The sequence below is a fragment of the Mesoplodon mirus genome (assembly GCF_964341445.2).
Source record: "Mesoplodon mirus genome assembly, chromosome: 11".
NCBI lineage: Eukaryota > Metazoa > Chordata > Mammalia > Artiodactyla > Ziphiidae > Mesoplodon > Mesoplodon mirus.
Window position 1 is genome coordinate 78,597,072 of NC_138987.1, and position 25,898 is coordinate 78,622,969.

At 39.2% G+C, this 25,898-nt stretch overlaps 1 protein-coding gene across 4 annotated transcripts in view; it reads right to left on the minus strand.

Annotated features, from left to right (window-relative positions):
• Positions 1-25,898, minus strand: part of FAR2 (fatty acyl-CoA reductase 2) — a 154,182-nt gene that overhangs the window by 21,513 nt on the left and 106,771 nt on the right. For all 4 annotated transcript variants that reach the window (XM_082636482.1, XM_082636481.1, XM_082636480.1 and 1 more), the window contains exons 3-4: positions 15,772-15,947; positions 4,120-4,299 (exon numbers count right to left, since the gene is read on the minus strand). In XM_082636482.1, the coding sequence (XP_082492608.1) occupies positions 4,120-4,299; positions 15,772-15,947 (356 nt within the window). The remainder of the gene's footprint in view (positions 1-4,119; positions 4,300-15,771; positions 15,948-25,898) is intronic.

A 25,898-nucleotide genomic window follows, 5' to 3' on the forward strand; every position in this document is an offset into this window, starting at 1 on the left:
TAATGCTTGTGGTGACTTGGCCTCTGTATTACCCTATAGACTTCCACTGAGCACCTATTCTGGCTCCAGTGACCTGACAACATGAACATTATTCATTTTGCTTAAGAAACAGTTTAACCCTGCTCTGATTCGCATTAAAGTGTGGTACACAGAAATGACAGGTTTTCTTTTGTCAGCTGCTTAGATGCCATCCTAACGCTGTACAATCCTGACAATAAAAGAACTGCTAAAACCAGCTTCTTCCTTTCCCCTAGAATAGATAAGCACTCTTAGTGTTAACAATGTGCTCTTCAGCACAAAGGCAAAACTACTTTTCAACATTTGACCTCTTTTTGTATTTCCCAAAGGGCCGTTACCGAGGCTGCTGTGACCTCAGTTTCCCTGCTTCTCACATGCTCTACATGCAGCACATCTGCCATGGCTGACTGCAGTTAGTGTTTGATCAAGAAACAACGTTTCTCTTTCACCTGGCAGATCACCTGTGTCTTCTGGTGCTTAAAATATGATTTTTTTTTTTCTTTTTGCGGAACGTGGGCCTCTCACTGCTGCGGCCTCTCCCGTTGCGGAGCACAGGCTCCGGATGCGCAGGCTCAGCGGCCATGGCTCACGGGCCCAGCCGCTCCGCGACATGTGCTATCTTCCCGGACCAGGGCACGAACCCGTGTCCCCTGCATCGGCAGGCGGACTCTCAACCACCGCGACACCAGGGAAGCCCTAAAACATGATTTTTGATAGGTACAAATCTATCAGGAACTTTGACTGGATTAAAGCATCTAGGAATTGAAAGACAACACAAAGTGAGGGCAGTGGGAAATTGATCATTTTCCTGTTGTCTAACTCCTGGTTCCTTTAAAAAAAATGAGGACCACTGCAGTATTAAGAACAATGACAGAACCCCATGGGGTTACTGTTAATAAAAATTTCCGGGCTTCCCTGGTGGCGCAGTGGTTGAGAGTCCACCTGCCGATGCAGGGGACACGGGTTCGTGCCCCGGTCCGGGAAGATCCCACATGCCGCAGAGCGGCTGGGCCGTGAGCCATGGCCGCTGAGCCTGCGCGTCCGGAGCCTGTGCTCCGTAAAAATTTCCAAGGGAGATAGAAACCTAAAATTCTTGGAAACTAATTTTATTTTAACTACAGTTACTACAATTACAAAATAGAGATGAAATCAGAGAAAAATATTTTCTTAAAACACACAACCAAACCTGGATTTAAGTACACTAATGTTTATTAGGAATAACTTTAATGCTATTTGTCATTCTAAAATTTAATGCTATTTGTTATTCAGAAAATTCCATCTGATGTAGGAATTGTTGAAACAGTCATGTACAATGGTCTAGTTGGTGATGGGCTGCTGGGATTTAGTCAAAGCATTATTCCAAACTTAACACATAGGTTTTATTCAAAGTTTAAGAAGAAAAAAAGTGCAATCTGAAACAGGGATAAGATGTGGGCATATAGGTATTTTATACACAAGACTTCACATCCCCAAATATCAGCTTGCTGTGGAATTCTGTCATCTATTCTTGCTTTGTCTAAACAAACAAAGAAACAAGAACAAAACATACCAACTGGAGTGGTATGAACAACAATCATCCAGTTCCATCAGAAAGTGCTCATTTTGGCTTCCCTGGTGGCACAGTGGTTGAGAGTCCGCCTGCCGATGCAGGGGACTCGGGTTCGTGCCCCGGTCCGGGAAGATCCCACATGCCGCGGAGCGGCTGGGCCCGTGAGCCATGGCCGCTGAGCCTGCGCGTCCGGAGCCTGTGCTCCGCAACGGGAGAGGCCACAACAGTGAGAGGCCCGCGTACCACAAAAAAAAAAAAAAAAAGTGTTCATTCATTCAGCAAATATTTGAGTTCCTACTATGTGCTGGCCCTGGAGAGCAAGAAGGAGCAAGAGATACTCTCCTCCTTTGAGAAGTTCATTGTCCACTGGGGAACACAGATGAATAACCAGACATTTGGAATGACCTGTGCTAAGCACAGTGATGAAGATGAGCACTCTGGGAGCACCAGGAATGGCCACCTGAGCCTGTGGGCTCCGAGAAGAGAGCTTTGATGTCTGGATAGGAACTCACCAGGGGAAGCAGAGGTGGAAGTAGTTTCTAGAAACAGAACCACCTAAGCAAAGGCAGCGAGGTAAGAGAGAGAGGGGTGAGTACTTCCGTGTGACTGCAGCACAAATGTAAGAGCAGGGCTGAGAGGGATGGGCTGGACAGATGGTCCTTAGTATAAAATCCTGAACAAATAAATTGTAGTAATGATGTTCCCCCTGTTTAAAAAAAAACACCTTTATTTCCTTAATTGCATTCAAAATGAATTCTGTTGAGATAAAATATAATTTTATTCCTAGTTCTATTTGGCTATATATATATGTTTAAAAATAATTGTTCTCCTCTGGGAGCAGTACAAGACAGACAGACATAAATTTTGTACACAAGTCAATTACAGTTTGATCATCAATCATGTAGTCATTACCTGCCTTTACCAGTTGACATATAGTGGGGAGTAGGGGAAGTGCCAAATGCCTGACTATAAATCAACTCCTCCTCTGGGAGGTGAGCTTATTCTTTGAAATCTGGGGTTTTTGAGCATCTGGACACAGTCTGGGAGGGAGGAAGTGGTATGGGTGAACTGAATCTCCATTTCCTAGCTCTTTTCTCTGGTGACCTCTCAGAGATCCTTCCTCAAATCGTGCTAAGGTCTGTCAGGGGTTGGGGGTTAACAGTGGACTGAGCCTCTGGAATCTCAATGGCAGGGTCGGGAATCAAATGGGCCTGTGCTCCTTTCCTGGGCTTATCACATCCATAAACACCACATTTACCCAGAGACAATGCTGTAAGGGGCTGGGTAAATGACAAACAAATCAATTCCATCCTGAAAACATGCCAAGGCTTTAGACATCGACTTTCCTGCACTGACTTTGGCATCAGTGTCTTTTCTCCAACTATCCTGACAAACTTTGGACTCTGAAAGGTTCCTTTGCACCAATCAAGCAAATCATCATTTATTAGCAACTTAAGCAACCTCCGGCTCCTTTAGATGACTTTCATTTTTCTTTGTCCTGGATATTTTTAAATGACGGATAAAAATATATATTACCAGAGCTGTATAGATAAAAATGTTTGCCCTGAAGGGAATAAACTCTTGATTTAGCTAAAGCTTCATTTTACAGAGTATACCTTAAATAGAAGATACAGTATTATAAGAAATTAAAATATGGCAAATTCACCAGGAAACGGTCTATTTTCTCTGCTATAATACTTTTTATGCAGAGTCTTTTGAAAAAACAAACAAAACAAGGTAAACTTGGTAAATGGAACAGAAGAATGAAGAGGCAGAAAGAAAAGTATACTTATTCTGAGACCAGGGCCATGTCCTAAAAAGAAAGTGGTTCCTGTTAGTTGGCAAATATAGAAAAATGCTAGACCTCTGTCTCTCACGCATAACAGTACAGTAAGAAAAGTGCCTCTCAGCTGAATAGAGCAAGAGACCAACACTTTCTGCCAGATTTGGAAGAAATTTCTCTTCTCTATTAGTTCTTCTTTATTAACCTTTTGATTAACTGCTATTAAACACTCCCTAGCACTGCAATCATTGCTTTATATAACTCACTTTATCATCACAGCTATAAGGACGGACTATTATTAGCCCCATTTTACAAATGAAGGAACTAAGGCTCAGAGAGGTCAAAGAACTTGCTCAAGGTCACACAGCTAGGAAGTTGCAGTACCTTTGCCAGCCTGATGCCAAAACCTTTCTTCTGAACGTCTATACTATGTATGATACTTCCCTTATCTAGTAACAATGCTGAGTTCACTGAGAATTGAGAAATCACTTCCTTGTAAAGTACTCTCAAGTACTTTATGCAATCCTAAACTACTCAATACAACTTTTCTGTAGGACTTTTCTACCCCTATCCCCGCTCCATCACCAAGCACTATATTCTCCACCGGGGATGGAGGGAATAGCAAGGACAGGGAGTTAAAGCTGGCACCTTTTCGAAGCATTTTGCTCCAAGAGTGTCTCACTTTGTTACCTTATAAATGAACGACTACAAAGAGCTAAAGAGAACAACAGTCTGCCCACCCTTCACCCCCTCATTTAACCCAACTTACTCCATGGAGTCGATGATTTTTTTTGGCTCCACAGGGCATGGATAGATGACTTCATCAATGTGCTTCAGGTTACAATTTGAAAAGGCAGTAGAGATGTGTATGAAGGCTTCCAAGTTTGGCATCTGACTGGCCATGAGCAAGAGCTGCTGGGTGGCAGTGACGTTAAGCTGCACGGCATGTCTGGAGAAGATTAGACAGAAGGAAATGCAGTGAGGCAACTCACATCCCGTTTGGCTGGAACTGCACCCACTCCAATAACTGGCATATCCATCTGATTTTGGTGGCTGCACCAAAGGACCAGGAAGAAAAGTACAGGTCATGGCCACAAAGTTATGTGATACTTGGAATGTATAATATGTTGATGATGTTTTCTGTGCACATAAATCCTATGGTGCATGTTGCATTTAGAGGTCACATGGTTCTAAATCAACCAGAAGGAAAAAAATCGCAATCCTCTGAATTTATAAAGGGGCCTCTTAAGCAGCCATTAAAAGAATAAAAAACATAAATTAGGCATCTAACTTAAATTAGAAAATTCAAATAAATTGGAGGAGAGCAACAGTGAATATAGAATGAGAAATATGTTTCTATTGCAAAGGTACAGGTCAGACATAAATAATGATGTCAATAGAGAACAGATGTGGTTGCCAAGGGGGAGGGGATGGGGGAGGGACAGATTGGGAGTCTGCGATTAGCAGATGCAAACTATTATATACAGGATGGATAAACAACAAGGTCCTACTGTAGAGCACAGGGAACTATATTCAATATCTTGTGATAAACCATAATGGAAAAGAATATAAAAAAGAATGTATATATATGTATAACTGAATCAATTTGCTGTACAGCAGAAATTAGCACATTATAAATCAACTTTACTTCAAAAAAAAAATTGATGTCAAAATCCTAAATTTTACCTAATAGAATACAAACCTATATAAACATGTGATGACAATGAAATAGTTCTTTCTAGAAATACATGTTTCATACAAAATCAGGAAACCTATTAATCTAACTCAAAAAGAGAAAAAAATACATGATCATGTATATATATATATATATATAAATATATATATATTTAGAAACGTTTAAAAATGACATTCAATATCCATTTCCAAATCAATTTTTATAAATTCACTAAAAGAGGAAGAAAATGATTTAAAAATATATATTTTAATTTGCTAGCCTGTGTCACGCTTCATGGTGAAAAGTAAGGAGCACTGATTTTAAAGTTGGGCCAAGAAGAATGCCAACAATCACTACTGCTTAACACTGCTCTGAAGTTCCAGCCTTAAAATTAGAGAGGAAAATAAAATTAATTAATAAGTACGAACACTGCAAAGGCAATCCAGAAATGACTATCAGATTATATCTGGAAAACAAGCAAGCAGCTGAAAAAACTGGAATGAACAATAACATAATTCAGTGATGTGTCCACTTATAAAAGTCATATAAAAAAATCAGAGGGGACCCTGGGAAGATGGCGGAAGAGTAAGACGCGGAGATCACCTTCCTCCCCACAGATACATCAGAAATTCATCTACACGTGGAACAACTCCTACAGAACACCTACTGAACGCTGACAGAAGACCTCAGACCCCCCAAAAGGCAAGAAACTCCCCACATACCTGCGTAGGGCAAAAGAAAAAAGAATAAACAGAGACAATAGGATAGGGACGGGACCTGCACCAGTGGGAGGGAGCCGTGAAGGAGGAAAGGTTTCCACACACCACAAGCCCCTTCGCGGGCGGAGACTGCCGGTGGCGGAGGGGGAAAGCTTCGGAGTAGCGGAGGAGAGAGCACAGCAACAGGGGTGTGGAGGGCAAAGCGGAGAGATTCCGGCACAGAGGATCGGTGCCCTCAGGCACACACCAGCCCGAGAGGCTTGTCTGCTCGGCCGCCGGGGCGGGCGGGGCTGGGAGCTGAGGCTCGGGTATCAGCTTTCAGTCGGAGCGCAGGGAGAGGACTGGGGCTGGCGGCAGGAAGAGAGCCTGAGGCGGTTAGTGCACCACGGCTAGCCCGGAGGGAGTCCGGGGAAAGGGTCTGGAGCTGCCGAAGAGGCAAGAGGCTTTTTCTTCCCTTTTGTTTCCTGGTGCGCGAGGAGAGGGCATTAAGAGGGCTGCTTGGGGAAGCGCCGGAGACAGGCGCGAGCCGCGGCTAAAGGCGCGGACCCTGGAGACGGGCGTGGGACGCTGGGGCTGCTGCTGCTGCTGCCGCCGCCGCGGGGCCTGTGTGCGAGCGCGGGTCACTGTCCGCCCCGCCTTCCGGGGGGCCTGTGCACCCCGCCACTGCTGGGGTCCCGGAACCCGGGGACGGCTTTCCCGGGAAAGCGCACGGAGCGCCTCGGTCTGGTGCAACGTCACGCCGGCCTCTGCCGCCGCAGGCCCGCCCCACACTGCGCGCCCCTCCCTCCCCTCTGCCTGAGTGAGCCAGAGCCCCCGCATCAGCGGCTCCTTTAAACCCGTCCTGTCTGAGCGAAGAACGGACGCCCTCCGGCGACCTACGCGCAGAGGCGGGGCCGGTCTAAGGCTGAGACCCGGGAGCTGTGAGAGCAGAGAAGACACAGGGAAATCTCTCTGTGCAGCCTCGGAGGCAGCGGATTAAAGCTCCACGGTCCACTTGATGTGCCCTGCGTCTGTGGAGTGCATGAATGGACAGCGAAACATCCCAAATTGAGGAAGTGGACTTTGAGGACAAGATTTAAGGCTTTCCTCCCTTTTCCTCTTTTTACAACGAATTATCCCAAATTAAGGAGGTGGACTTAGCAAGATTTCAGACTTCTCGCCCTTTTCCTCTTTTTACAATGAAGTAACCCAAATTGAGGAGGTGGACTTGGAGAGCAAGATTTTTTATTTTACCCCCTGCTCTCTTTTTGTGAATGTGTATGTGTATTCTTCTGTGTAAGATTCTCTCTGTATAGCTTTGCTTCCACCATATGTCCCAGGGTTCTATCGGTCCGTTTTTTTTTTTTCAATAATTACTTTTAAATTTTAATAACGCTACTATATTTCATACTTTATTCTATTTTACTTTACCTGCTCTTTTTTTCCTACCTTCCCTTCCTCCCTCCCTCCCTCTGCCCCTCCTTTCCTTCTTTCTCTCTTTCTTTCCTTCCTCCCTCCCTCCCTCCCTCCTGTCTTTCTTTCCTTCCTCCCTCCCTCCCACCCCTCTTCCTTTCACTTTCTTTTTCTTTCCTTCCTCCCTCCCTCCCTCCTGTCTTTATTTCTTTCCTTCCTCCCTCCCTTCTTCCTTTCACTCTTTCTTTTTCTTTCCTTCCTCCCTCCCTCCCTCCTGTCTTTATTTCTTTCCTTCCTCCCTCCCTTCTTCCTTTCACTCTTTCTTTTTCTTTCCTTCCTCCCTCCCTCCCACCCTTCTTCCTTTCACTTTTTCTTTCCTTCCTCCCTCCATTCTTCCATTCACTCTTCCTTTTCCTTTCATTCCTCCCTCCCTCCCTCCTTTCTTTCTTTCTTTCTTTCCATCCTTCCTCCCTCCCTCCCTCCTTTCTTTCTTCCTTCCTTCCTTCCTTCCTTTCTTTCCTTCTTCCTTTCTTTCTCTCTCTCTTTCTTTCTTCTACTAATTCTTTCTTTCTACTTTTTCTCCCTTTTATTCTGAGCCGGGTAGATTAAAGGCTCTTGGTGCTGCAGCCAGGAGTCAGTGCTGTGCCTCTGAAGTGGGAGAGCCAACTTCAGGACACGGGTCCACAAGAGACCTCCCAGCTCCACATAATATCAAGCAGCGAAAATCTCCCAGAGATCTCCATCTCAACACCAGCACCCAGCTTCAGTCAACGACCAGCAAACTACAGTGCTGGTCACCCTATGCCAAGCAACTAGCAAGACAGGAACACAACCCCACCCATTAACAGAGAGGCTGCCTAAAAACATAATAAGGCCACAGGCACCCCAAAACACACCACCAGACGTGGACCTGTCCACCAGAAAGACAAGATCAAGCCTCAACCACCAGAACACAGGCTCTAGTCCCCCCCACCAGGAAGCCTACACAACCTACTGAAACAACCTTGGCCACTGGGGACAGACACCAAAAACAACAGGAACTACGAATCTGCAGCCTGCAAAAAGGAGACCCCAAACACAGTAACATAAGCAAAATGAGAAGACAGAAAAACACACAGCAGGTGAAGGAGCAAGATAAAAACCTACCAGACCTAACAAATGAAGAGGTAATAGGCAGTCTACCTGAAAAAGAATTCAGAATAATGATAGTAAAGATGATCCAAGATTCTACTTCCAAGATCCAAAATCTTGGAAATAGAATAGACAAAATGCAAGAAACAGTTAACAAGGACCTAGAAGAACTAAAGATGAATCAAGCATCGATTAAAAACACAATAAATGAAATGAAAAATACTCTAGATGGGATCAATAGCAGAATAACTGAGGCAGAAGAACGGATAAGTGACCTGGAAGATAAAATAGTGGAAATAACTGCTGCAGAGCAAAATAAAGAAAAAAGAATGAAAAGAACAGAGGACAGTCTCAGAGACCTCTGGGACAACATTAAACGCACCAACATTCGAATTATAGGGGTTCCAGAAGAAGAAGAGAAAAAGAAAGGGACTGAGAAAATATTTGAAGAGATTATAGTTGAAAACTTCCCTAATATGGGAAAGGAAATAGTTAATCAAGTCCAGGAGGCACAGAGAGTCCCATACAGAATAAATCCAAGGAGAAATATGCCAAGACACATATTAATCAAACTGTCAAAAATTAAACACAAAGTAATCATATTAAAAGCAGCAAGGCAAAAACAACAAATAACACACAAGGGAATCCCCATCAGGTTAACAGCTGATCTCTCAGCAGAAACTCTACAAGCCAGAAGGGAGTGGCAGGACATAATTAAAGTGATGAAGGAGAGAAACGTGCAACCAAGATTACTCTACCCAGCAAGGATGTCATTCAGATTTGATGGAGAAATTAAAACCTTTACAGACAAGTAAAAGCTGAGAGAGTTCAGCACCACCAAACCAGCTTTACAACAAATGCTAAAGGAACTTCTGTAGGCAAGAAACACAACAGAAGGAATATACCTACAAAAACGAACCCAAAGCAATTAACGAAATGGGAATAGGAACATACATATCAATAATTACCTTGAATGTAAAAGGACTAAATGCTCCCACCAAAAGACACAGAGTGGCTGAATGGATACAAAAACAAGACCCATATATATGCTATCTACAAGAGACCCACTTCAGACCTACAGACACATACAGATTGAAAGTAAGGGGATGGAAAAAGATATTCCATGCAAATGGAAATCAAAAGAAAGCTGGAGTAGCAATTCTTGTATCAGACAAAATAGACTTTAAAATAAAGACTATTAGAAGAGACAAAGAAGGACACTACATAATGATCAAGGGATCGATCCAAGAAGAAGATATAACAATTGTAAATATTTATGCACCCAACATAGGAGCACCTCAATACATAAGGCAAATACTAACAGCCATAAAAGGGGAAATCGACAGTAACACAATCATAGTAGGGGACTTTAACACCCCACTTTCACCAATGGACAGATCATCCAAAATGAAAATAAATAAGGAAACACAAGCTTTAAATGATACATTAAACAAGATGGACTTAATTGATATTTATAGGACATTCCATCCAAAAACAACAGAATACACATTTTTCTCAAGTGCTCATGGAACATTCTCCAGGATAGATCATATCTTGGGTCACAAATCAAGCCTTGGTAAATTTAAGAAAATTGAAATTGTATCAAGTATCTTTTCTGACCACAATGCTATGAGACTAGACATCAATTACAGGAAAAGATCTGTAAAAAATACAAACACATGGAAGCTAAACAATACACTACTCAATAACGAAGTGATCACTGAAGAAATCAAAGAGGAAATTAAAAAATACTTAGAAACAAATGACAATGGAGACACGACGACCCAAAACCTATGGGACGCAGCAAAAGCAGTTCTAAGGGGGAAGTTTATAGCAATATAATCCCACCTTAAGAAACAGGAAACATCTCGAGCAAACAACCTGACCCTGAACCTAAAGCAATTATTGAAAGAAGAATAAAAAAACCCCAAAGCTAGCAGAAGGAAAGAAATCATAAAGATCAGATCAGAAATAAATGAAAAAGAAATGAAGGAAATGATAGCAAAGATCAATAAAACTAAAAGCTGGTTCTTTGAGAAGATAAATAGACAAACCATTAGCCAGACTCATCAAGAAAAAAAGGGAGAAGACTCAAATCAATAGAATTAGAAATGAAAAAGGAGAAGTAACAACTGACACTGCAGAAATACAAAAGATCATGAGAGATTACTACAAGCAACTCTATGCCAATAAAATGGACAACCTGGAAGAAATGGACAAGTTCTTAGAAATGCACAACCTGCCAAGACTGAATCAGGAAGAAATAGAAAATATGAATAGACCAATCACAAGCACTGAAATTGAAACTGTGATTAAAAATCTTCCAACAAACAAAAGCCCAGGACCAGATGGCTTCACAGGCGAATTCTATGAAACATTTAGAGAAAAGCTAACACCCATCCTTCTCAAACTCTTCCAAACAATTTCAGAGGAAGGAACACTCCCAAACTCATTCTATGAGGCCACCATCACCTTGATACCAAAACCAGGCAAGGATGTCACAAAGAAAGAATACTACAATATCACTGATGAACATAGATGCAAAAATCCTCAACAAAATACTAGCAAACAGAATCCAACAGCACATTAAAACGATCATACATCATGATCAAGTGGGGTTTATTCCAGGAATGCAAGGATTCTTCAATATACGCAAATCAATCAATGTGATACACCATATTAACAAGTTGAAGGAGAAAAACCATATGATCATCTCAATAGATGCAGAGAAAGCTTTCGACAAAATTCAACCCCCATTTATGATAAAAACCCTGCAGAAAGTAGGCATAGAGGGAACTTTCCTCAACATAATAAAGGCCATATATGACAAACCCACAGCAAACATTGTCCTCAATGGTGAAAAACTGAAACCATTTCCACTAAGATCAGGAACAAGACAAGGCTGCCCACTCTCACCACTCTTATTCACCTTAGTTTTGGCAGTTTTAGCCACAGCAATCAGAGAAGAAAAGGAAATAAAAGGAATCCAAATTGGAAAAGAAGAAGTAAAGCTGTCACTGTTTGCAGATGACATGATACTATACATAGAGAATCCTAAAGATGCTACCAGAAAACTACTAGAGCTAATCAATGAATTTGGTAAAGTAGCAGGATACAAAATTAATGCACAGAAATGTCTGGCATTCCTGTACACTAATGATGAAAAATCTGAAAATGAAATCAAGAAAACACTCCCATTTACCATTGCAACAAAAAGAATAAAATATCTAGGAATAAACCTACCTAAGGAGACAAAAGACCTGTATGCAGAAAATTATAAGACACTGATGAAAGAAATTAAAGATGATACAAATAGATGGAGAGATATACCATGTTCCTGGATTGGAAGAATCAATATTGTGAAAATGACTCTACTACCCAAAGCAATCTACAGATTCAATGCAATCCCTATCAAACTACCACTGGCATTTTTCACAGAACTAGAACAAAAAATTTCAAAATTTGTTTGGAGAAACAAAAGACCCCGAATAGCCAAAGCAATCTTGAGAACGAAAAACGGCGCTGGAGGAATCAGGCTCCCTGACTTCAGGCTATACTACAAAGCTACAGTAATCAAGACAGTATGGTACTGGCACAAAAACAGAAAGATAGATCAATGGAACAGGATAGAAAGCTCAGAGATAAACCCACGCACATATGGTCAACTTATCTTTGATAAAGGAGGAAGGAATGTACAGTGGAGAAAGGACAGCTTCTTCAATAAGTGGTGCTGGGAAAACTGGACAGGGACATGTAAAAGTATGAGATTAGATAATTCCCTAACACCATACACAAAAATAAGCTCAAAATGGATTAAAGACCTAAATATAAGGCCAGAAACTATCAAACTCTTAGAGGAAAGCATAGGCAGAACACTCTATGACATAAATCACAGCAAGATCCTTTTGGACCCACCTCCTAGAGAAATGGAAATAAAAACAAAGATAAACAAATGGGACCTAATGAAACTTCAAAGCTTTTGCACAGCAAAGGAAACCATAAACAAGACCAAAAGACAACCCTCAGAATGGGAGAAAATATTTGCAAATGAAGCAACTGACAAAGGATTAATCTCCAAAATTTATAAGCAGCTCATGCAGCTCAATAGCAAAAAACAAACAACCCAATCCAAAAATGGGCAGAAGACTTAAATAGGCATTTCTCCACAGAAGATATACAGACTGCCAACAAACACATGAAAGAATGCTCAACATCATTAATCATTAGAGAAATGCAAATCAAAACTACAATGAGATATCATCTCACACCAGTCAGAATGGCCATCATCAAACAATCTAGAAACAATAAATGCTGGAGAGGGTGTGGAGAAAAGGGAACACTCTTGCACTGCTGGTGGGAATGTGAATTGGTACAGCCGCTATGGAGAACAGTATGGAGGTTCCTTAAAAAACTAAAAATAGAACTACCATATGACCCAGCAATCCCACTACTAGGCATATACCCTGAGAAAACCATAATTCAAAAAGAGACATGTACCAAAATGTTCATTGAAGCTCTATTCACAATAGCCCGGAGCTGGAAACAACCTAAGTGTCCATCATCGGATGAATGGATAAAGAAGATGTGGCACATACATACAGTGGAATATTACTCAGCCATAAAAAGAAACGAAACTGAGCTATTTGTAATGAGGTGGATAGACCTAGAGTCTGTCATACAGAGTGAAGTAATTCAGAAAGAGAAAGACAAATACCGTATGCTAACACATATATATGGAATTAAAAAAAAATGTCATGAAGAACCTAGGGGTAAAACGGGAATAAAGACACAGACCTACTTGAGAATGGACTTGAGGATATGGGGAGGGGGAAGGGTAAGCTGTGACAAAGCGAAAGAGAGGCATGGACATATATACACTACCAAACGTAAGGTAGATAGATAGTGGGAAGCAGCCGCAGAGCACAGGGAGATCAGCTCGGTGCTTTGTGACCGCCTGGAGGGGTGGGATGGGGAGGGTGGGAGGGAGGGAGATGCATGAGGGAAGGGATGTGGGAACAGATGTATATGTATGACTGATTCACTTTGTTATAAAGCAGAAACAAAGAAAAAAAATAAAATAATAAAAAAACAAGAAAAAAAAAGAAAATTGAAGAAATAAATATGTGAAATTTCCTAGCACACGCACACAAAAAAATCACTAGTTTTCCTATATAGAAACAAAAAGTAGAGACTATAATGGAAGGAAGGCACATATTCAAAAAAGAACTTTTAAAACATATATCAAATTAATAAAAAATGAATAGGCTTTATATGAAGAAAATGATAAAATTTCATTAAGGGTCATAACAGAAAAACTGGATAAACAGAGACATATATTGTTCTTGGATAGGAAGAGTCAATGTTTTAAATATGTTGTTTTTCTAAATCAATCTGCATACTCAAGGTAATCTCAGTCAAACTCCCAACCCTTGAAAAAACTTAGCAAACTTATTCTAAGTTTAATCAATAGGTGAGAATAGTCAGGAGAATTCTATAAAAAGAGAAAAATGTGTGTATAGTTGCTTAATAAAATAAGAATTGTAGTCATTATAACACTGTGGTACTAGAAGAGAAAGCCTAATTAATGGAATAAGAGTTCAGAAATAGGAATTTAATATACTATGAGAGTTTCCTTTCAAACAAAAAGTGAAAAGAAATCATTTAATAAATGCTGTTTAAAAAATAACCATCTAAAAAAGTATTGTACATTCACACCTACATCGCTCTTATTTTTATGGAATTTTACTGAATATTATTCTTTATAGCTAAATAAATTTTAAATGGCTCAAAGATTTACGTGTAAAAATAAAACAATAAAAAATACTGGAAGAAATTATGAAAAACTGTGTAAATAATAAAATAGAGCTGAGGACAAATGATAAACTGTTAAAATATTTTGAGCCTTATAAAACACAAAGTGTTAATATGCTAAATCTTCCAAGAAGTTCTAAAACTGACAAAAAAATGTTTCAAGAGAAAAATAGGTGCAGAACATAAACAGGCATTTCACAAAAGAATAAAACACCAATCGGCATGTAAACATCTTCAACCTTTCTGGTTATCAAAGAAACAGAAATCAAAATATGCAATGCTATTTGCATTATAATATTGACAATGATAAAATGAATTAAAGAATTATAATATGGTACTGTTGTGGGTGTTAGAAATGAGCATTCATATGCACAAGAACAGCGTAAATTAATACCTCCTTTTTGGAAAGTAACTTAGCATTATATGTCAAAATATAAACTGTTCATAACCTGGACACATCTAGTATGTGTCTAACAATTCTACTTCTGGGAATTTACCCAAAGGGAAAAAAATGTATTCGACACAGATGTTCACTGCAGAGCTGTTTGTAATAGTGAAAAGCTAGAACACTCTAAAAAACATCCACCAATACAGAACTGGTTGAGTATATTATATACATGTACAATGGAATGTCATGTAGTCATTACAAGGTATAATAGAATATCAATTGACAATGAAAGATATCTAAAAATAAAATTGAACAGGTTGCAAAAAACATCATTCTCAATGTGATGCCATTTTTTTTTTGGTGAAATTGAACATAAATCTATTCTATTATGGATGCATAAAGAAAAGCTGAGGGACTTCCCTGGTGGTGCAGTGGTTAAGAATCTGCCTGCCATGCAGGGGACAAGGGTTTGATCTCTGGTCCGGGAAGATCCTACATGCCACAGAGCAACTAAGCCCGTGTGCCACAACTACTGAGCCTGTGCTCTAAAGCCCGCAAGCCACAACTACTGAAGCCCGTGCACCTAGAGCCCGTGCTCCGCAACAAGAGAAGCCACCACAATGAGAAGCCCGCTCGTCGCAACAAAGAGTAGCCCCTGCTCGCCACAACTAGAGAAAGCCTGTGTGCAGCAACAAAGACCCAACACAGCCAAAAATAAATAAATAAATATATTTTTTTAAAAAAGAAGCTGAATTGGATGGTCTTCACAATATTAAATGGTTAACTCTGGATGGTAAGATTTTAGAGAAGTTTTACTCCTTTGTGTTTTTTTTTTTTTCATTGAGAATCTCTCTCTTTTTTTTTTTTTTTTTTTTTAAAAAAGAAATCATAGGGACTTCCCTGGTGGTCCAGTGGTAAAGAATCTGCCTTCCAATTCAGGGGACATGGGTTCGATCCCTGGTCTGGGAACTAAGATCCCACATGTTGCCGGGCAACTAAGCCCGTGTGCCACAGCTTCTGAGCCCATGCATTCTGGAGCCCGTGTGCCACAACTAGAGAGAAAACCCGCATGCCACAACTAGAGAAGAGAAATCCCATACACCACAACTAGAGAGAAGCCCTCGTGCCACAACAAAGAGCCCGTGAGCTGCAACTAAGACCCGACGCAGCCAAGAATAAAATAAATAAAATAAATAAATATTAAAAAAAATAAAATAAAATGGAAATCATAGAGAAACTTACACACACACGCGTGCGTGCACACACATGTATAATACAAGTCATGAGAGGGGAATGGGGATGTACCTCAGGTGGTCATCAAAGCGCACAGTAGCCGCACAGTGGAAGATGATGTTTGTGTAGGAAAGAAGCTCCTGCATGTCCTGCGTGCTGATGGCAAAGTCATTCTGATTGAGATCTGCAGAAATAGCTCGGATCTTCTCATGCACATTTGGACAAACTTCTTTGACTTTTTCAAACAGCTAAAACATAAATATAAATCATCAAAGATCATCATCACCATCACACTGTTCTTGTTTTCACTGACTTGTTTCATTATAATTCTCAAAAACTGGTTTTACTTGTAATAATAGGACTGAACCATTTGCTGTATTGCATGCAGTTCAAGGTCAGTTTAGTATAATTCCTGCTCCTCTTAATTTGATAAAATTTGAAAAAGTCAGTTCCAATAACCAGTAAGGAGTGTATTTTGAACTTTTCCTGCAGGGTGAAAGAGGGGTAGTAAGTCATCCATATCCTGTGCCATCCTCTCTTCCTTTCCAGGGAAGCTTCAGGTTTATACATGATGATTGTTACCATTTCTGCCTGGGAAATATTGTTTTCAGTGCAAAATTACCAGCCTTTACAGAGCCTTGACAAATTACCAGCAAAATCACCAGCCTTTAAGGTCTCATGAGCACAGGTTCAAAACAACTTGGTTAATTGTACCAGATTAACAAGATGTCTTAGAAGCACAAAGATAATTAGAAAAAAACAAATTAAGAAAACTTGTAATGGGTAAAAAAAAAATTTTTATATAATCTCATTCTGATATAAATGGCAGTTATTGTCTAGTAAGAGGATTACATGAGCTTATGTACTTTTTATAAGATTTTAATTGATTTTTTAATGTTCTAATTTATTTTTACAGGGAAAAGGAAAGAGCACTGGCAGTTTTAGCTTTTATTACAATTACTCAGATGAAACAGTCTCTACTTTCCCCTCCACACAGAAGTTCTTAGATTAAATTTGTATTTTCCATTTTCTCAGAAAATAACAATTTTAATGAAATGATATTGGCTCCAACCTACTTTGATAAAATAAAATTTTATTGTAGTATTGGTATGGTATGTTAACAGTGAGGACGAGAAAAGTAAGGTTAAATGTTTAGAAAGGTTAAGAGCAGAGAAAATTAGTCTACGTTTTTAATAGTAATATAGTAGACGAACAATCTATAGAGACGAAAAATCCTTTTCTCCCTTTTAACCCCAAAAGAATGTTTTCATCTGTTGCTTGATCCTTAGCAGAAGGCTTCTCCTCCCCATTAGAGAGCTACCCAAGGCTTTTCTGTTCGGTAATAAGAAGTTGATCTCAGGTATTCATAGAAATCATGTCTCATTTGTATCATGCAAGACCATGTTCAGAGGAACATGGAAATTTAATGAAGCCAACTAGGGAAGGGAATAAAATCCATGTACTGACCTGGCAAGATAATATACTTCTGTCTTGCAGCTACGATTTTCCTGCACTATAAGGTTGGCCTTTTTAGTAAGTGTTACTATAATTCTGAAAATAATTCAGAAATTAGGTCAATCCTCAATGCTTTTTTTTTTTTTTTTTTGCGGTACTTGGGCCTCTCACTGTTGTGGCCTCTCCCATTGCGGAGCACAGGCTCCGGACACGCAGGCTCAGCGGCCATGGCTCACGGGCCCAGCCGCTCCATGGCATGTGGGATCTTCCCGGGCCGGGGCACGAACCCTCATCCCCTGCATTGTCAGGCGGACTCTCAACCACTGCGCCACCAGGGATGCCCCTCAATGCTTTTTTGACATCTGGGATTGAAAAGTATCTGAGGGACATTCTCAAAAACGGTCATTCTGGTTCTTTCAGAAAGATATTTAATAGCCCTCCAGGCATAATGGATCATAAGCATGCTAGTATTTGCTTTCCCAGTCAAATGTTTTCCTTTGTAGTTTGTGTTAATTGTACAACAAACACAGGTAGGATATTTTTGGATAAATTTATGTAACATTTGTACAATTACTCCCCTTTTTAATAACTGCATTTGTAGAAGGCTCTTTTTTGAGTCATGATAGATTTTATTCACAAGAACTCTATTTAAGGTTCTGTGGAGTCTGACTTTGGCCTGTGATGACTTCTGGCTGCTTGAGAGCAAGATGTGGAAAATGACGTGTGCCCACGCTTCTGGCAATGGGGCTGCTCACAGATGATGTAAGCTGCCATAGATTTTCTGTTGCCTTTGGTTTTTATGACTTTAAAAGGCAGAGGATATTGTTATACTCTATCGTACTTTCAGACCACCTGTGCAATGTTGAACAGCACCAAGATACATTTACAGCATTACTATTTTAGGAGATAATTACTATTTTGGGAAATAATGTCCCAATCTACATCCTATTTATGGATTTATATTTTCAAATGAGAGGGGATATCTGAGTGAACATAGTGTAATTTAAAAAGAAGTTTAAGGGCTTCCCTGGTGGCGCAGTGGTTGAGAGTCCGCCTGCCGATGCAGGGGACACAGGTTCGTGCCCTGGTCCGGGAAGATCCCACATGCCATGGCGCCGCTGGGCCCGTGAGCCATGGGCGCTGAGCCTGCGCGTCCAGAGCCCATGCTCCGCAACGGAAGAGGCCACGACAGTGAGAGGCCCGCGTACCGCAAAAAAAAAAAAAAAGAAGTTTAAGTTTTCTGATCTAGTTGGTATTGATTACAATCAGCTGAAATAAATCAATGAATTGGCTGCATCAACTCAAACCACAGTGCTAAATTAGGGTCCCATTTTACTATATTAGCCAGGCCTAATAACATGACTTGCTTTGTCTGGAGTCTCAGCATACAGCTGTAGCTTCTAACAAAATAATTCTCCTTAAGTGTTGGTACATCCTAAATAGAGTGCTAGAGATTACAGCCAACTGCCATGTAACAGGTCAGTGCCTTTCAAAGTGTTATCCTCCAAGTGAACTGCATTGAAATCACTAGTATGCAAGAAGACCCAAAGTAGCCATAAATAAATAAATAAATAAATAAATAAATAAATAAATAAATAAAAGATAAATCACTAGTATGCATCTTAAAAAATGTATATTCCTGGACCCTATTCCAGAATCACCAAGTAAGAAATCACTGGAGCATGCCCAGGAGTTTGCATTTCACATAGTTTCATAGTTGATTTTAACTGAACCCAAGATGAGAAACTTCTCTAGTTGGATTGTTAAATAACTGATGAACAATTGTGTATGACTCATCTCCCTTTTTAACTGCCCAGGGCAATTACAAGACATCAGTGGTTTTCAAACTGTGTTGGCATAAGAAAAATCTAGGGACCGATTAAAAATGATGTCCTTACTCCACCCTCAGAGATCTTAACTCAGTAGGTTTGATATGTAACCCAAGAGTTGTGTTTCTCAACCATCTCTACAGATAGGTCTGATGGTCCAGGTCCATACTTAGAGAAACAGTGACTCCAAAAATTCATGTCCATTTTTAAATTCTGGGCTTAAATTTCACCCTCTGGCTTGTTAACTCCTTGATTCTCTTATATCTCTTTAAGCTTGACAGTGCCCAGTTCAGTGAAATGACTCAAATTTTGCTTGTTAAATTGAAATGAATTACTGTAAGAATAGTAATAGAACCATAAATGGGAGCTTGATTCCTGAAATTGGCTACCAGCTCTTTTGTGTTGGTGGAATGAAAGACAGCAGGTAACTACTTCCAATTCAGGGGGTCCTCTGTATTAACTGCCAAGGTGGGGGGGGCATGGAAAGGCTCAGAGCAGACCCTTTTCTTTTGTAATAATGACAAGACTAAATGACAGATGAAATGATGTAAATGGATCCTCAATAGATACCAGCCCTTCTGAAAGTTTTTTTCCTTTTTTTTTGTGATAAGACATTTATTAAAGGCAAGAAAAAATATGTGGAATAAAAATGAGTTAAGAAAAAATAAAATTTCAGTGAAGGCCCACCAATAAAGAACTTAGTATAATTATTTTAGATTCTAAGAGTTTATCATCTTCTTCTCATATATTATTTAATGGCATAGGACTGAGATGGTAAAGCATTGAATAACTACTTGCTATTTTTGAACACCCAAGACTGCTGCTTTTCCATTTTAGGAAACCATGTTCTTGACAGGAGGAAGACACATTTCTGTGGTCACTGAAAGATAACAGCTGTGAGGTGAGCTAAGCATTTCAAACTGATAAAAAAGCAATACATTTTTCTTGCAAACTTTAGGAGTGTCCCATTGATTTGACATTATACAGGCAAGTATTTCTTTCAATTTATTTTTTAAACATGAGAGACTATTATGGCAATAGTTACTTATAGCTCAGAGGCAAGAGAGAAACTTTGAAAATCTTAAGTAAGAAAATTGACAGAAAAAGAACTTTTTGGATTCAATAAACTCCTTAGGTATTTCTTCTGTGGCCAGAGACTAAGACTGCATCTTTATTAGAAGCAGGAATTGGGCAAGGAGTGGAGGGCATGACATTTATATAATGCTTTTGAAACAATGTACAGGCCCTGCACTTGGACTTCTATGGTCAATTTGTTATCCACATGACCTAACTTGGGAGGCATCTAGGAGTCACTACCTCCTGAAGACTATTAAATGTAATCATTCCTTTCTAATCATGAGAGTCTGATCTTTATTCAGTTTACTGATTCCCTCTCTTCAAATATAATTATATTATTTAGTCACAATAACCCAGCAAAATTTGCTTAGTATTTTTATTTTGTGAAAAAAAAAGTTAGGTCCCTTAAACTAAAGTGCAATCTCTATGGAATATCTGGCATCCCAATGAAAAAGAGAGCCTGTAACATTTATCATAGAAATTTTAGAGTGCTGAGTAAAAGCAAATCAATGAATTTTGCAAGTTAGCTCTTGAACAAGAAAGACATTAAGAAAGGCTATATATAATCTAAGTTGAGAACAATTAAATACAAATAAGTGCATGTAACTTAAGGCAAAAAGCCATCATACCTAATGTAAAGATTCACAAAATTCACAAAACGTTAGGATTTTGCTAGTTCACTACTAACTTCCGTAAGATATGAAGGATTAACCTAGAAGTTTTTACTGCTTTAGTGAGGACCACTCTATAGGACCATAAGGCAGTCTGGTGTAGTACTAGGTTGTCAAATTTTTGCATACAGTAGGGTTGCTTGAGAAGTTGTTTAAAAAGACAAAAAACCCAAAAAACCCAGATGTACTAACCCTAGAGATTCTGACTGAGTTCTGAGTTGAAGCTAGGGCGCCTGGAGTTTGTACAAGCTCTATAATGAGTCTTATACACACTGAAGGTGTGAACCATTGATGTATTAGAAAGATCCCAGGCTCTTTGGAGCCAGGAAGACCAGGGCTTGAAGCCTAGTTCTGCCATTTATTAACTGTGTGACTGGGGTAAGTTACCTCATGGGGCCTCCGTGTCTTCATCTGCATATTTATCTAAAATGTCAATCAAAGGACTGTCTCATTCTGTGATCTCAGAGAACTAATAATTCAGCATATATTCTTTTTTTTCCTACTTTTCTTTTTTTCCCCCCAGTTTTATTGAGAAATAATTGGAATACATTACTGTATAAGCTTAAGAGGTACAGCATGATGGTTTGATTTACATATATTGTGAAATGATTACCACAATAGGTTCAGCTAACATATATCTTCTCATATAGATACAATAAAAATTAAAGAATGAAAAAAAGGAAAAAATGTTCTCCTTGTGATGAGAACCCTTAGGAATTACTCTATTAACAACTTTCCTGTATACCATACATATTTTGCTATTCTTGAAAACAATTTTGCATTTAACAAAATTATAGTTCACCTTACATAAGAATCTATAAAAAGTGCTAGAGGTGACACAGTTCATCATCCTGTTAATGCTCTGTTCTCATGCCAAAGGCCTGTTTCACAGAGTTCTTTGAGAATAAGTACCTGGTTAAAGGAAGCAATTTCCTAGGGGTAGCAATGCAATTCAGTGGGGAAAACATGGGCATTGGAGATAAGAGAACTGCATTTACAGTCTGCTTTTTCACTACCTTGGTACTTCCTTGGATAGGTGACAACTTTCTTGGAGTAATTTCTCATCTGTGAGGTAGCAATAAGGCTACCTTATTAAGGATTAAATAGGGTAATAAAAGTCAGATGCCTAGCATAGTGGCTACCATTTAGTATGTTTCTAATAATAAGAAAACTTCCTTTCTGCTTCCACAGAAATACTCCATTTTCAAAAGCTGCTAATCAGACAGCTATGTGTGTATGTGTGTGTATTTGTGCATCATCCCAAGGTTTCTAATTATACCATGTGATCCTGATACCTCTGAAAACCGAATATATTCCAGAGCGTCGACTTAAAAAAAAATGTACAAAGTGAGAGCTGCGAGTTAAGTATTATTTGGGGGCAAAATGAGGACTGCAGCCCAGTAGACAGCACCTCAGATAGTTCTGAGAAACTGCTACAAAGAGGTGGTGGGGGGGAAGTTCAGTATATATGTGATTTTGGTGAAGGGGGAGTACATGCAATCAAGCACATATATATATTTTTAACATCTTTATTGGAGTATAATTGCTTTAAAATGGTGTGTTAGTTTCTGCTCTATAACAAAGTGAATCAGTTATAAATATACATATGTTCCCATATCTCTTCCCTCTTGTGTCTCCCTCCCTCCCACCGTCCCTATCCCACCCCTCTAGGTGGTCACAAAGCACTAAGCTGATCTTCCTGTGCTATGCGGCTGCTTCCCAATAGCTACCTATTTTACATTTGGTAGTGTATATATGTCCATGCCACTCTCTCACTCTGTCCCAGCTTACCCTTCCCCCTCTCCATATCCTCAAGTCCACCTCTAGTAGGTCTGCATCTTTATACCCGTCTTGCCCCTAGCTTCTTCATGACCATTTTTTATTTGTTTTTTAGATTCCATATATATGTGTCAGCATACGGTATTTATCTTTCTCTCTCTGACTTACTTCACTCTGTATGACAGACTCCAGGTCCATCCACCTCATCATAAAAAAACTCAATTTCGTTTCTTTTTATGGCTGAGTAATATTGCATTGTATATATGTGCCACATCTTCTTTATCCATTCATCTGTCGATAGACACAATAGCTTCCATGTCCTAGCTATTGTAAATAGAGCTGCAATGAACACTGTGGTACATGACTCCTTTTGAATTATGGTTTTGTCAGGGTATATGCTCGGCAGTGGGATTGCTGGGTTGCATGGTAGTTCCATTTGTACATTTTCAAGAAAACTCCATACGGTTTTCCCCAGTGGCTGCATCAATTTACTTTCTCACCAACAGTGCAAGAGGGATCCCCTTTCTCCACACCCTCTGCAGGATTTACTGTTTGTAGATTTTTTGATGATGGCCATTCTGACCAGTCTGAGATGATATGTCATTGTAGTTTTGATTTGCAATTCTCTAATGATCAATGATGTTGAGCATTCTTTCATGTGTTTGTTGGCAATCGGTATATCTTCTTTGGAGAAATGTCCACCCAGGTCTTCTGCCCATTTTTGGATTGGGCCGTTTGTTCTCCTGATATGAGCTGCATGAGCTGCTTGTAAATTTTGGAGATTAATCCCTTGTCAGTTGCTTCATTTGCAAATATTTTCTCCCAATCTGAGGGCTGTCCTTTAGTATTGTTTATGGTTTCCTTTGCTGTGCAAAAGCTTTGAAGTTTCATTAGGTCCCATTTGTTTAATTTTGTTTTTATTTCCATTTCTCTAGGAGGTGGGTCAAAAAGGATCTTGCTGTGATTTATGTCATAGAGTGTTCTGCCTATGTTTCCCTCTAAGAGTTTGATAGTGTCTGGCCTTACACTTAGGTCTTTAATCCATTTTGAATTTATTTTTGTGTATGGTGTTAGGGAGTGTTCTAATTTCATTATTTTACATGTAGCTGTCCAGTTTTCCCAGCAACATGTAGTGAAGAGGCTTTCTTTTCTCCATTGTATATTCTTGCCTCCTTTATCAAAGATAAGGTGACCATATGTCTGTGGGTTTATCTCTGGGCTTTCTATCCTGTTCCATTGATCTGTATTTCTGTTTTTGTGCCAGTACCATACTGTCTTGATTACTGTAGGTTTGTAGTATAGTCTGAAGCCAGGGAGCCTGATTGCTCAAGCTCCATTTTTCTTTCTCAAGATTGCTTTGGCTATTCTGGGTCTTTTAGGTTTCCATACAAATTGTGAGATTTTTTGTTCTAGTTCTGTGAAAAATGCCAGTGATAGTTTGATAGGGATTGCATTGAATCTGTAGATTGCTTTGGGTAGTAGAGTCATTTTCACAATGTTGATTCTTCCAATCCAAGAACATGGTATATCTCTCCATCTATTTGTATCATCTTTAATTTCTTTCATCAATGTCTTATAATTTTCTGCATACAGGTCTTTTGTCTCCTTAGGTAGGTTTATTCCTAGATATATTATTCTTTCTGTTGCAATGCTAAATGGGAGTGTTTTCTTAATTTCTCTTTCAGATTTTTCATCATTAGTGCATAGGAATGCAAGAGATTTCTGTGCATTAACTTTGTATCCTGCTACTTTACCAAATTCATTGATTAGCTCTAGTAGTTTTCTGGTAGCATCTTCAGGATTCTCTATGTATAGTATCATGTCATCTGCAAACAGTGACAGCTTTACTTCTTTTACGATTTGGATTCCTTTTATTTCTTTTTCTTCTCTGAATGCTGTGGCTAAAACTTCCAAAACTATGTTGAATAATACTGGTGAGAGTGGACAAGCTTCACTTGTTCCTGATCTTAGGAATTGAGGACAGTGTTGGTTGTGGGTTTGTCATATATGGCCTTTATTATGTTGAGGTGAGTTCCTTCTATGTCTACTTTCTGGAGGGTTTTTATCATAAATGGGTGTTTAATTTTGTCAAAAGCTTTCTCTGATTCTATTGAGATGACATATGATTTTTCTTCTTCAATTTGTTAATATGGTGTATCACATTGATTGATTTGCTTATATTGAAGAATCCTTGCAGTCCTGGCATAAACCCCACTTGATCATGGTGTATGATCCTTTTAATGTGCTGTTGGATTCTGTTTACCAGTATTTTGTTGATGATTTTTGCATCTATGTTCATCAGTAATATTGGCCTGTAGTTTTCTTTCTTTGTGACATCTTTCTCTAGTTTTGGTATCAGGGTGATGGTGGCCTCATAGACTGAGTTTGGAAGTGTTCTTCCCTCTGCTATATTTTGGAAGAGTTTGAGAAGGATAGGTGTTAACTCTTCTCTAAATGTTTGAGAGAATTAGCCTGTGAAGCCACCTGGTCCTGGGCTTTTGTTTGTTGGAAGATTTTAAATCACAGCTACAATTTCAGTGCTTGTGATTGGTCTGTTCATATTTTCTATTTCTTCCTGGTTCAGTCTCAGAAGGTTGTGCATTTCTAAGAATTTGTCCATTTCTTTCAGGTTGTCCATTTTATTGGCATAGAGTTGCTTGTAGTAATCTCTCATGATCCTTTGTATTTCTGCAGTATCGGTTGTTACTTCTCCTTTTTCATTTCCAGTTCTATTGATTTGAGTCTTCTCCTTTTTTTCTTGATGAGTCTGGCTAATGGTTTATCGATTTTGTTTATCTTCTCAAAGAACCAGCTTTTAGTTTTATTGATCTTTGCTATCATTTCCTTCGTTTCTTTTTCATTCATTTCTGATGTGATATTTATTATTTCTTTCCTTCTGCTAACTTTGGGGTTTTTTTGTTCTTCTTTCTCTAATTGCTTTAGGTGTAAGGTTAGATTGTTTATTTGAGATGTTTCTCGTTTCTTAAGGTAGGATTGTATTGCTATAAACTTCCATTTTAGAACTGCTTTTGCTGCATCCCATGGGTTTTGGGTCATCGTGTTTTCATTGTCATTTGTTTCTAGGTATTTTTTGATTTCCTCTTTGATTTCTTGAGTGATCTCTTGGTTACTAAGCAGTTTATTGTTTAGCCTCCATGTGTTGCATTTTTTACAGATTTTTTTCCTGTAACTGATGTCTAGTCTTATAGCATTGTGATCGGAAAAGACACTTGATATGATTTCAATTTTCTTAAATTTACCAAGGTTTGATTTGTGACCCAAGGTATGATCTATCCTGGAGAATGTTCCATGAGCACTTGAGAAGAAAGTGTATTCTGTTGGTTTTGGATGGAATGTCCTATACATATCAATTAAGTCCATCTTGTTT